The sequence below is a fragment of the Zootermopsis nevadensis genome, unplaced genomic scaffold, assembly GCF_977971745.1.
Source record: "Zootermopsis nevadensis isolate Lab colony 2312 unplaced genomic scaffold, Znev_1.0 Znev_ptg000002l, whole genome shotgun sequence".
NCBI classification, from domain to species: Eukaryota; Metazoa; Arthropoda; class Insecta; order Blattodea; family Termopsidae; genus Zootermopsis; species Zootermopsis nevadensis.
Genome location: NW_028259134.1, coordinates 8,948,206 through 8,961,989, shown reverse-complemented (window position 1 = coordinate 8,961,989; position 13,784 = coordinate 8,948,206). Strand labels below are relative to the sequence as shown.

General features: G+C 38.8%; 1 protein-coding gene across 29 annotated transcripts in view; it reads left to right on the top strand.

Annotated features, from left to right (window-relative positions):
- mbl (splicing regulator muscleblind) overlaps positions 1 to 13,784 on the top strand; it is a 547,255-nt gene that overhangs the window by 326,051 nt on the left and 207,420 nt on the right. For 9 of the 29 annotated variants that reach the window (XM_087349109.1, XM_087349035.1, XM_087349033.1 and 6 more), the window contains exon 2: positions 5,191 to 5,234. The exons of 19 other annotated variants lie outside the window; for them this stretch is intronic. In XM_087349109.1, coding sequence (XP_087205235.1) covers positions 5,191 to 5,234 — 44 coding nt within the window. Of the gene's footprint in view, positions 1 to 5,190; positions 5,242 to 13,784 lie in introns of all 29 variants that reach the window. One more of the 29 variants, XM_022084810.2, reaches the window with a different exon arrangement.

Below are 13,784 nucleotides of genomic sequence, written 5' to 3'. Positions count from 1 at the left end.
AGCCTATATTTAAGAGCATCGTTAAACTTCTTTCAAATTACAGAAGACGAACACCGCTGGGTCTGCGATACAGGCTGCCGCCATATTCAAGCCGTTCGTAGTAATTTATTGTACTCCTGGGGTGGAACTTTTTTAGGTAAACTTCATTCTCAAATGGCTTCTATATATTCACTCCCACTTCAAAGATAATGGATTGTGTTAATGCATGGTTCATGCGTATTGCTTCTTTACAACCTCATTTCAAGTCATGTATATGTTACTGCGAGAAGTTAAAAAACAGTGTCTGTACTTGTCATTCAGTATGACAATTTAATGTTATATATCTAGACTTAAACCGCTTGTAATCAATGTGCATAGCTCTTTTCGTTTCTCGTTCGCATTTTCAAAAATATAAATGAAATGGATGTGTAGGAGAAATGGAGTTCAAGTTTTTTCACCCATCTAAAATGGATCTTAAGTATCTCGAGGTACGCTGTAAACAGATCGTGGTCAATGAATAACAAGATCATTGTACGAATATTTCGGACAATACTTGAAAATTGGTATTCTGTAATTTTAAGTAGTGGTGAATTTGTAAGGTCACTTATTAAGGAGAGAAGTAAACACCTATAACAGTGTCGTCTGAAATAAAATGGGGCATTTATACACTTGTTCGTCTAATTTCAGAATGTACAATGCATTTTTTAGTTTTAGTTTTTGTAAATTTTAGTCGAAATATTTTCATATGTGAATTAAGTACGACGTTTTGAGAACATTAACAAATTATTGATAAGAAGGATGTGCGAGGATGCGGTTGTGTATTCCAGTATTTGATAGGAACAGTGATAATTCATTTTAGTGGCAACCCAAGGCACGGTTTTGACGAGCCCATCTTGAGTCTTGAGTTTTACTGAATAAAACTAATAGGCCATTCACTATAAAAATGGAAAGACCATATTTTCATCTGTTTCCGAAAATCAGTTTTTCCTACTCCAGTTTATGCAAAAAACCAAATTAGGCCTACCAGTCATTTGCAGTATTATTTATTTATTCAGTGTTCTGTCTGAAGACAGGTCCATTGCTCTGCCCAAAAAGAGCTCTCCAGTTTTCCCTATTCTCAGCTTCTCGTTTTAATTCCTGGAACTTCATCTTCTTTCCTTGTTTCAGATCGTCGGTTAGGTGCATCAGTCTTCTTCCCAGTCCTCGCTTTCCTTCAACCTGGCCTTCGATGATATCACTCAGTAATCCATTCCTTCTCATAATATGTCCCAGCCAGTTAGCTTTTCTTCGTGCAATCGCCTGCAGAATGTTTCTTTGCTCGTTGACTCTCCTCAATACTTCTCCTCGTACTTCTTCGTTGGTCACTCGATCCGTCCACCTGATCTTCTCTATTCTTCTCCAACACCACATTTCAAAACTCTCCAGGTATTTCTGTTCCTTCTTTCTGAGTGTCCAAGTCTCTGCTCCATACAGCGCGACACTCCATACGTAACACTTCACTAGTTTCTTCTTCATCTCCAAGCCCAACTTGCTAGTGAGAAGTATCCTCTTCTTGACGAAAGCTGCCTTGGCCATGGCTATCCTTGCTTTTACTTGCAGTATTAAGAAGATTTTATAATTTTAAAGTGGCTTGTTTGTATACTTCATAAATCAGGTGCCATACAAATAAAAAAATCACAATCAGGGAACAAAGTTTCAACATAAAAACAGATAAGTTACAGCAATTTGGAGCAATTATATTTGGTGATAATAAATTTGTATTCATTTGATTTTTCCAGACGTTTGGCATGATACATCGTGCTTTATCAAAACGAGCTCAAATTTAGGGCCCATTCAGAGCGTACTAACGGAATGCTTATTAAATTTGTCCATCTATCTGAGCGCTTAAATCATGTGGGGAACGGCTGAACGGATTTTCTTGAAATTTGGTATGGGCGTTATGCCACACACGGCCACTCCACTCTTGTACTTATTTTCCAACAACTATTACTCTAACGTTGCGGATGCTTAAACATGTGATGTGGGAGGACGATGCTTTTCGATGACATCATTACCCATGATCCTCTCCGCGCCCCTGATGACGCCATTTCACTGACTGGTTGTTACAGCAATTAAGTAAACACGAAACTAATGTCTCTTGTACGTGGTTACAAAGCTGTGAGGATGTTATTCAGCATTTCATCTGACAAAAGTCAAGTCGTACAGAACGCGACATGACACCACGTATGCATACATTTGCTAACTTGTTGTATTTTATTATAACTAATTAATGTGTTTGTTTGTACTATTCTAATTGAGTTTGAAGGCATTTTAATTTCACTGTTATTGTGCGTCATATTTCATTTTCTGTGTAATGTAGCTGTATATCTGTAGATCTTTCTCGGAATTCTAACAGTGCGCTGTTTACTAAATGAACTGCCGGATTTGTGCTGGAAATTGTGCAATGCCTCAACTCGGCATATAACCTAGTGTGGAAACTAACAACGGACTTTGTGTATATTGTGTTCTCAGTTTTATCTCTCTTCCCCCCGTGTCGGAACTTAATCATCCAAAAGGTATTGATGAATCTGCTTGCTTTCCATTGCTGAACGTGAAATAAAAGGGTATAGCTGTAAAATGTGTACCATGCCGTATTAATTTCTTTTTGTACTTTTTTGTGAAAGGAAATGAAAGTGCATTGACGTTTGAATTCATTCTTCATACATCTAGGCACATTCTTGTATTTGTTAACCTACTTTTATAGCACACTTTGAAGGGATTTTGAGCGATAAGATTTTTTATTTTCATTTTCAGACACCCCCCCCCCCACATGATTTTTATCTACATACACACGTTTGTTATACATTAGAACTGTTAAAATGAGTAAATGTTGAATAATACTGCTCCATATTACTCAACACTGCCTCTGAAATTTTCGACAGGTCAGATTAACCAGCACGTAATCACAAGTTCTGCACCACGTAGTAAATTTACAACAGGCTGTGCCGGAGAGGTGTAGAGACACTAATTAGGTAATTTGCATGAGCTTTTAGAATTTTAGTTATAGGTCCCGTGTGCTGGAAATATCATTAGCCAGACAAAAGTATGTGATTTAAGTGATAAGGACTATATAAAAAGGCATCTCGTTGAGAGGTAAATAAATATAAGTTATATATACCAATGTTGCTTTGAATTTGCTATGCCGGTTTGTGAAATTAAGTGTTGCGAAACGTGAAAGTTGTTGCTAGGTGCACGGTAGGTCACTGGAGGTGTCCCACTTTTGGTAGCATCTCGCCATTCCTTTATCTTCAATATGTGCCCCCAGCCATGTACTGTTACGCTCATTATACAGAGTGATTCAAAAGATTCTGTTCTCCTGTAAGAACAAGTGTTTTTAGTGGGGCGTGATTCAAACGTCCCTCTGCTCACACACGCCCTAGATGGTATACGTGACTTTGTGTGATAAAGGCCCTGTGTGTGCACAGGGACTTTTGAATCACGCCTTACTTAAAACACTTGTTCTTACAGGTGCACAGGAGCTTTTGAATCACTCTGTGTTTGCCCTGCTTAGTGCGTCATTCAGCTCCCTTGGTTTGGGTGTTTAGCTGTCCCCCACAGGTTCTATTGGAGTGCTAGCTAGGCTTGGCAATGACCACTTCCTGCGTTGAGCTAGTGTCGCTCGATATCGGACATCCGGAGGATAAGCAACAAACATGGTTACTGAAAGGGAGGAACGGAGATGTGGGGATACTTGGGTGGGGGAAATTGTTAAATTCAGGAGCACCCATACAAAGCAGTGGGTGGCGTACTGGATGGCTGTTGTCCTCCTCCTCCTCCACCAAGAACTGTTATTACAAAATGTTGCATCTTCACGTGTAATCATTTGAGACATCTCATTCTCCAAAGAGAAAGGGCTGATGTCTCGTGGACTCGGCGTTAAGGTCACCATTCTTTCTCGGAGGATTCGCGAAAGTGTTGGTATCATGTTAACGCCGCAAGATTCTTAACCCTTTGCGGTCCATTTTTTAAATACACTACGGCTCTCCGCTGGTCTATTTAAATGCTACTAAGCTATATACATTGAACTACTATTATGTGCAGTTTTGATTTTCTTTTGACTTGCATCAAACGGAAGAAACTTTGCTAAATATGGTGAAAATATGTTCTGAGAGGATCACAGTTCCTTTTGTTTGAATACTGCCTGTATGAAATATTTTTCACGAACTGTGCCTCAGTAGTTAGTGAGATGCGTAATAAGTGGTGCTGTTTTGCTTCCCGTCGTTCGGTAGAGAAGAAAGGGAAGTCCAAATCGGTAGATACGACTTTGGCAACGTCTAAACATCTCTTATTGCATGCAGATATACGATGCATAAGCATTGAATTTCATATTCTCAGAGCTCTGCCTCCTTTCGTCCTAATTGTTTTCGAAAGGTCAAGACCAAATTCAACACCAGGAATGTGAAACAGAATGCGAAGTGTAAACGATGAAGTCATACACACAAAGAATGCTTGATAAGAAGACGAAAGAATATGCACATGTCAGTGGTGGATTTCGCTATGCACGAAAATAATTTAAAAAAATATAATTTCCAATTAGGAAGAAGGGATATTTGTTTTATAACTATATCAGATATAAAATACTTCTATTCTAAGTAAATATGACAGCTACAAACATGATGATATTCCTTCACTATATAATGTATGCAAAACACTTGGTGTGGAATCCTGACTTCCTTCGACACGTGTCTGAATAGAACGACTTTACTCTTGTGCCTCCTATCACTATTATAAGGTACATAAAGTCTTACCAGGAAAACTAGGATAGAACTAGTGCAAAGAAGAAGGCTTGAATAATATGCTGACACTTTGCCAGCCTTAGTTTGACTCCAGATCACGTAAAAGTTAGTAAAATACGTGGCGGACTCAGTCCGACATCGGACCGGAACTCGGATATTTAAATGTCGGACTCGTCCGACAGAGACCGCAAAGGGTTAATGATGCATTCAAGGTGCTTAGATGCTCGTCTTTCGAGAGAGCAGTATGCCAAGTAGTTTCGCTAACTGGCATCTTACTCTCGTTTGAGTTAATCAAGAGTCCGTAGATACGGAAACACAAAAAAGGTAAAGTCCCTGGTGTATAATTAAGTACCACGCTATGTATACTTGTGGGTGAGTGAAAATACAGCTCTCACGACGTCATGGAGTAGAAATAACATTATTTTGTTCTGTTTAGGATTTTCATTGCCGTGTAAGACAAGGGAGTTCCAAGCAGAATTTGTAAGTGGTACGTTTTACTTCGTAGAATTTAATCCTACAAGTTCTTTTTATTTTAAATTTTGTGCGAGAACCTGCATTTCTAGTGTCTGCAATATAAGAAAAAATGAAGAGAGAATTACATTTTGAAAGCGTGATATTTAAAATGCCCATTTAGTGCTGTTGTTTTAATTCTTGGGGTTGTGCGTGGAAGAAATAAGAACGCAGAAGTCATTACGGAAAGAAGCGTGTTCGTAACCATAGAACGTGGGTGGAGAATACTAAACACAGTTTTGTGAACTAATTACGCTTGTTTTGAACTTTGCTTGCCGTAGTGAACTTTTTGGTTCATAATTCCAGATAAGTAAAGCACAAAGCACTGTATCTATCTTGAGTCTGTTATCAGAAGGTAGTGATGTTTTATTTTCCCTGATGCAAACTCTGTAGCAACTTGACAGTGTAAAGTGTTAAGGATTGTTTGTACACTATTGTGCGAGCAGTAGTGAAGTTGTTTGGTTTATTATTAAAGTTGTCAATATTTATATTTTCTTCTTCTTGACATTTCGTTGTGTAAAATGAATTAGACCTATCGGCAAGACATTACTTTCAGAACTCTTTTACGTTTCATGGGATAAATGATTCATACAAACATTTATTCGGAAATCGTGACGTTTAAAGACCATTTTGTAAGATATTGATTATGATAGGTGGATAACATTACAATGGATCTTAGGGTGTAACGATGTGGACTAGATTAATCTGGTTCAGTAGAGGGCCCAGTGGTTGGCTTGTGTGAACCATCGGGTTCAATTAAAAGGCGGATAAGAGCGACTGTTAGCTACTAAAGATTGCCTCTGCTTCATGGAATTTGATACTTGAAGCACCCCAGACCAAAACTTTAACACGTGTTGTGTTATATCGCTTGAGATTGTACTTTATGTGTGATGTCTGAAACCTGTCTGAACCATCTATTGTCACTGATGATCATAATCGCCATAATTTAGTTTCCTTAATGAAAGGGCAAGAAGAAATAGTTGAGATTATATTACGTTCAGCAGGAATTAATAAAAGGGAAATTTAACAGTTGTGGCAATAAAGTTTATGTCTACTAGATGACTTCTCGGATAAACCAGCGAAACGCTACCATTTGCAGAACAAGGAAGAACAGCATACACGCGTACACATCAGAATACGACGTTTAACTACGACGATCGAAGAAGCGTACAGCATATGTTACTTGTATTCTAATATTTTGATCACTTAATAATATTAGTTTAATGAAGTCATGTGACCATGTAAATCAGTATAATAGTGTAGTTTGTACAACAAATCAGAGGTCAAAAGATGAACCAATAAGTTTCGAAACATGTCGCTTAGCAGTGTGGAATGAAATAAGTAAGGTACGGTATGTATAAGCAACGTCCTGTTGCGTTGAGATAGTGAACGCAATATAATTAAAACCACAACGTGACACTTAAATATAATATTAATGTCCATACTTTTGCTTGCTTACTGTAAGTATTACTTCTAGAACAGCTAATCGATCCGCTAAATATTGCTTATAACCTGTCTTATGCTTTAACTATGTCGTTAAGTATCGAACTTTCGTAGACATTTGTACTGATAATACTATCCGTTACGGTAGTAAACAGTTGTATAATGATGTGTTGTACTGCTAAGAGGACCATTAAACTTTGTGTTAGAACTCTTATTGTGCTACTGTCTTGCATTAATTAGGGCAATTCTTGAATTGCTTATAACCCTACAAACTAAGAAGAGTGTGTCCTACGGGGTTAGTTTGACTTTGATTAGACATGTAAGAATAGGCCTAATTTTGAGACACACGAAGTGAGTTGCTGTGATATAACTACTAAAGTAAATTCAGTTCTCTGCATCATTTTTATTTATCGCGAGTATTCATTCCAGCTGTTAAGTTAACTGTGTCCACTGTATAGAAGCAGGAGGGGAGCAAATCTGTAACTCCAGCAAGACGGATGGTGGGCTGTCGCATGGTTTCCTGAGATTACCTCTGACACTCACTCTCAGACTGGCTGCTTGCCGAGCCTTTTCGCTTTGTGCTACGGTTAGCCAGACATCAGCACAACGCGATGCGCCAATTGGAAATTCTGTATATTTTCACTATAACCACATTTGTATCAGGAATTAAATACAGTACATTCTTTCTCAGTGGAGTTTTGTGTCGTTGACATCTCAGTATCAGCAGATCTGATAACACAACATGGCGCCTGTAGTAAAGACGTAGGCCTACTTTATTTAAAGCACGTGTAGGCCAGTATTCAATACCGCGGAGCATTTAGCACGTATGAAAGAAAGAAATGCGTACAGAATTTTATTTGTAAAACATCAAGGGAAGAATTTGCCAGAGATTTAGACGTAGATTAGGTAATATTAAAACGGATTTAATAGAAGTGGGTGTAAACTGTATTGTAGTTGGTGAGATGGTGCCCAGTGCCTAGCTATTGCGAATACGGTAAAGAAACTCAATTTTTTCATAAAGCAGAAATTTTTGACGTAAATACGTCTATAAGGAAGGGTCATTCGGCAAAAAAGTGGAACGAAAAAGGGAAACGAAAAAGTTTAACAAGTGTACCTAGGGAACGTCGTGTTTACTCGGAATTGTTGTTACCTAGGAAACGTCATCTGTTTACTTGGCATTATTGTTACCTAGGAAACGTCATCTGTTTACTTGGCATTATTGTTACCTAGGAAACGTCATCTATTTACTCGGCATTATTGTTACCTAGGAAACGTCATCTGTTTACTCGGCATTGTTGTTACCTATAAAACATTCCATTACCTTACCTTCTGCCACGGTGGTCTAGCGGTTAGAACGCTGGCCTTGTAATCCTGGGGTCTCGGGTTCGATTCCCGGCGGTGCCCGAATTTATAACTTGTGTTGGGCAAGATCGTGGTCTAGGCAACACGGAGTTTTCCTCCGGGGGCTTCCCCGGTTTCTCCGTGGCATCCCAACAATTACTCCATTCACACACAGAAGAAGGCAATGGCAAACCACTTCTGGATCATCTGCCAAGAACGTATATGAACACGTCCCAGTCCGAGAAAAGGATGGAAGGATCCTGTTCATATGGACCTATCGTCAGACAGAACACTACAAATAAAAAAAATAAAACCTTACCTTACTTTACCTTACCTTACATTACCTTACCTTACCTTACCTTACTTTACATTACATTACATTCATCTACCACAGACCCACCTCAAGCGTAACCAATTCAAGTTAAATAAGCAAAGTCTTAATCAAACTTATCTCAATTGTAAAGCATGTATAAAGGAAATATTTAGAATAAATCCAATATATAAACTTCCTTTCCGTATAGACGTGTTTACGTCAAATTCTCCGGAACCGTGGTTCCACTGACAACGTTTTGACCAGCCAAACAACTGCCAAGATATACCGTGTACCAAGTAATTATTTTATCTCTATTATCACAACAAAGAGACGAACATTTATTAAGAAAGATCCTGTACTGTGTAATAGTCACCATTTTGAATCGCTGCTTTCCATGGCAATTTTGTTTTATACATGGTACTCTGGAGAATACAGTATTTAGGTCTAAGTGGAAGAAGGTACCAGGAGGCTGGAGAAAGTTGCTTTATGAGTAATGTCGCGATTTGTGCTGTTCGCCAGATATTATTAGGGGGATTAAATGAGACTGGAAAAAATGGTCAGTACGCAGTATGCGTGGGGGAGATGGAAAATGCAAGCAAAGTTGTAGTAGGGAAATCTGAAGATTTTACACCACTTGTGGATTTTAATCACCCGGCTTATGAGGGGATGTAGACAGGATTCATATGACTTAGGTTAGCCATCAGTGACTTGATGTTGAAGACATCAACAGCCCTCGGGTTGCACAAAACAAAAATATTTCTTGACTAACCGGGCGACGAGGACTTTTTTCACTTTGCAAGGAAGATGCGAAAAATATAGTAGGAATAGGATTTACAACCCTTCTAGCATTAAATTGTGTTGTAGTCTAGACTGTTGACGGTGTTTGACAACAATAGATAATTTGATTCCGATTCCACTTTGACAGCGTAACCGTCTGTAGTGTTTGTGAAATGTCTCACTCAAGTTCCTGAACGCGTAGGCCTGTGTTTGAAGTGAAATTGGCTAGGAAACGATTCATATAACCATTCATAATGTGAACTTTGTTTCCTCAAGTTTCTTGTAATTTATTCGACTTTGATGCTTTTGAGCAGTTTTGGCTTTGCATATCACCACCATTCATTCCGTCGACAGTTTGTAGCAAAACGTCATGGTATTAAATAATCAAAATAGTGTTGTTATTAGATTTGAGGCTAACCGACGTTTCAACACCTTAAATGTTGGTAAACGTGTACCAAACTACACCGCATAACAGTCTAGAAGACAGTGATCTTAATTGTTTTTGTTAGTTTAACATGTATAGTACATCTGTGAAAAGTAGACGCAAAACTAACCAAAATGTGTGCTTTACTGAAATCGTGTTTATGTGTTATTTTACTAACGTATTTCCTAGCCGTGGGCTGAATAAGATCGAAATATTAACTGTCGGTGTTTGGATGTGAGGTCTTTGCACTTGTAACATCGTTTCGAATTATGATAATTTAACAATACATTCTAGAATTGTTTAAAAACCTATCGAAGAATCTTGTGAAATTAGACGTGGTAGTGACTGGCTACCGGCTTGACGACCGGGAGTTGATCCCAGGTAGGGGCAGAGTATACATACAAGTTGGCTCTGGAACTCACTCAGCCTCGACTTCAGTGGGTCCCAGGGCCACTTCAATGACGCAACTGCTGAAACGTGAATACGCCACTTACATATGTCTGCAGCTCAGGTTAGGCATGTATGGAGCTATATTTCTCCCCTAACCTCCGTACATATGAATGCTTAATTAAACGTTGAAACAACTTTGCCTTCCATGTTTGCGTAGTGACATACGAATTTGGACCTTATACCTGCATGGTCTGTACTCGTAAGGCGGTAGTTCTTAAAAACTTTGATGAGCCAAAAGGTCTGATACTAAGTTTGATGCGTCTTGAAGGAGCCGTCATGGCTGAGACATAGAGGCAACGGCATTGTACTTGGATGACTTTGATTCGATTTGCAGTAGATAATTTTGGATCCACCCTGCCAGGCGATACCGTAGGTGAAGCTGGTTACTTCTATCCAGTGTCGATGCTGAAAGTGCCTGGAACTTGTCACATATCGACTCTTATAGGCCGACACCTTGTTGGCGTGGTTTGGGCCCGCATTAACTATCCCTGCTTTTGTAACTTGTATTGAGTTATTACCAAGTCGATTCTGTACGCCTTTACAATAACATCTGGCCGACATAGAAAGAAAACCACGGAACGTAGCGGTGCACCAGTAGTCAGTAGTAATGCTTCGTGCGGGTCGTACCGTATAAAACGCAACCCAATAAAAGTCCCGTTCTGGGGTGGAAAAGGGCTCCACCCAACCTCGCCCGTGACTTGTGTCAAGGTCAGCCTATTACTAGGCCGGTGCTCACTGCAGTTGCCCGAAGGACGTACAGGTGCAAGTTTATTGTACCGGGCCTACAATTTATGAGGCTGCGATCGTGCTTGCAACGCGCACAACTCCCGCCCACATCAACAGCTCGCCGGCCGACAACGCAATGCAAGCACGACCGCAGCCTCATAAGTTGCAGACCCGGTATTATCAGCAAAACATATTTTCATTCGTGTACATTATTTCACATCGAAATTCTTTGGCAATAATACATAGACTGGTAACAAAATATCTGAATACAGGAAGTTTTTGCTTTCGGAAACATGTCGTGCGTCGGACATCGTCGAAAGGTATAAAGTTATTCTGTCAAACCTTAAAGACGACGTGTTTTACTCATGCGACCAAATTTTATAAAGACTTTTGTAGTTAGGATTGGGTTATAAATGGAACATTTTGTGTTTTGGAGATTCGAACCTCTGCTCAGATACCTGTTGCACTTATAAGGCTTTGAGCACGATTTCTGGATTTATTCGCGTCGGAGAGTGTTACTTTGCGTTTGCACGAATATCGCTGTATATATTAGTGATGTCATGGTAGCACCATGGTCTGTTCAAAAACCAATGAATCCCTTTCATTTGTATTGGATATCAAATGTCTTGCCGGATGATTCAACTTGTTTAGGAGCAAGAGATTCGTCTTCCTTCACCCACATTGTAACGACCATATTTATGTTGAGAATTGTTTGTGAGTTAAAACAAAACTTGGAATGCGACTTATTTCAAGATGAAACGTCAAAGACAAAGCAGATGCGTCTGTGGTATAAACAAAGCCAACTAAGATATTTGAACAGTAGATATTTAAATAAAGAATGAATATTTTTGATGTAGTAATTAAAATAAAAGAGTGATATCTGAGCAGTTGCATGAGGATGGGGTCTCAGACCTATAGTTTATTAAGCATGAGACATAGTTGGAATCTAAATTGAGGACACAAAGAATATATAGACATCTGAACAAATCGTCTTCTATCTCCAAGTCAGCTTTAAATAACTGAGCATTTTCAGAAACTCTCAGGGCCCACAGTCTGTAAAGAAACTCGCAAATCCGGGCTCTTCTAAACATACATGATCAACAGTTTTTTTTCTGTTTGACAGAATTTATTTGAGTCCATCTTCATCTCTACCTTTTGTGGCGACAATCAGATGTAAGGACTAGGATATTTTTCTGCAGCGGAAAATCTAATTAAAGTTGTATTCACTCCCTGCCGATGAAAGACGTCGAAGGCGAATATCTGTTCTGGTTCGATTTTAAAATAGCACGATGGAGACTAAAAGGAAAAGTTTAAGCGCCCCAGTATCAAAAGAGAATTTAGAGATTCAGCTGGCAGTTTGCCTGTGTTAGTGAAGAATAAAAAAGGCTACACATTCCGATAATACTGAAAACAACGGAATATGTCATCGATACTGTTGTTATCTGCTTTGCTTGTGACTTATCACAGTTTCCAGTTATACCGTATGAACTAAATGTGCAGCGTTCTTATATTATATTAAGTGCTTAAGTTTTTGAAGCCGAAGCTCATCTAAATTATATTTCGGAATTCAGTGTGTACTTTGAAGAAAACACATCATATCACCATTACAAAGATGAACAGGTTAATTATATTTAGGAAACAATCCCTGTGTACATTGAGAATTGCACAAAACCCTTAAAACGACGTACAAATTCACGGATTGTTAAAACATCTGGTACATATAGTTACCGCTGGGGTGTAAAGGGTTAATTTACGCATTAAAACGCGCATCAGTGTCGATATTTGCCTGAGTATTTACAGAGAACGTAGTAGTAGGATTTGAGGCTCTCACGGCCTCCATCATCAGGAGGATGGGTAAGCCACGCGCTGCTTGTCCGTCGCCCCCTGATGATGGGGACAGCAAGTACCTCTGAAACGTTGGTAAATTTCTACTTCAATGCACGGCGCTACAGCCGAGAAAGTAGCCATCTTCGAACGTTGTAGTTCGTTTAAATGGAATTTTGTCGAAATGTTGAACACCAGTTCTTACCAGAATGTTATATTTGTTTTATTAGTGTACTAAATCTTTTATCTGACTTCCCGATTTGGCTAGTTCTTCATGAAAGAAGAGAAATTATAGAGACAAATGGCAGACTTTGTTTGCCAAGGATGCCCTAAAGGTCCATTTCACGCCTCTTTTAATGCGAGATCCATTTACAAAATGTCATTAGGCATGGTGTCTACCGAGGGTGCTGGTGATAGATACAAAGTATCTTATGAGGAACGGACACGAACCATACCACTTCTTGGATAAGATAAACCCTTTCCATGCCCTGTTTATTTTAAGAAACCGTATTCTGTCAGTATATGTCCATGGTAACGTGTAACTTTTGTTCTTGTAACTGTTGAGAGATGGCGGTCACGTTTTATTTATCTCTGACTCTTAATTGAATGAAGGTCAGATAGGACAGTACTTTTAAGGGAGATATCTCATGCGTGGCCGTTAAAATGTGAAAATTCATCTGATTTGCTTAATATTTGAAAGAGCTCGCATTACCTTTTGTGGAATATTTTCACTTTCGCTCGTAAAAGAACATCCCTGCCACATGTTAGGAAACAGTCAACAAAACAAGGGTGAGTTACTGTAAGATGTTTCACTACTGGAAAAGCTAAAAAAAAAAAAAGGAAGAAAATCTTAATATGTTTATTGTTAGTAATAGTCTGTACTACATAGGTTTGTGTAGTGTAAAGTCCTGGCTTGTAATTTTGATTGTAAATAAGCATACATAGATATATTGGATATGTTCTTTGCTTTATTTTTAAATCTACATTGCCTCTTTTCTGTTTGATACAATGTATTTTCACGGAAGAAAATTTTACTCAGTCTCCTGAGGTTTCAGTATGAGCAGATTCCATTATTTAATAAATGTGACTTACGTAGGATCTGTACATTATGCATTCTTACGTTTATGTGTATGAAGGCTTTTAGAATGTACTTCGCGTAAGACATACCTAATGCGAAACCAAAGAAAGTAAAGTTTAAAGACACGTTGTTCACTAGATTTCC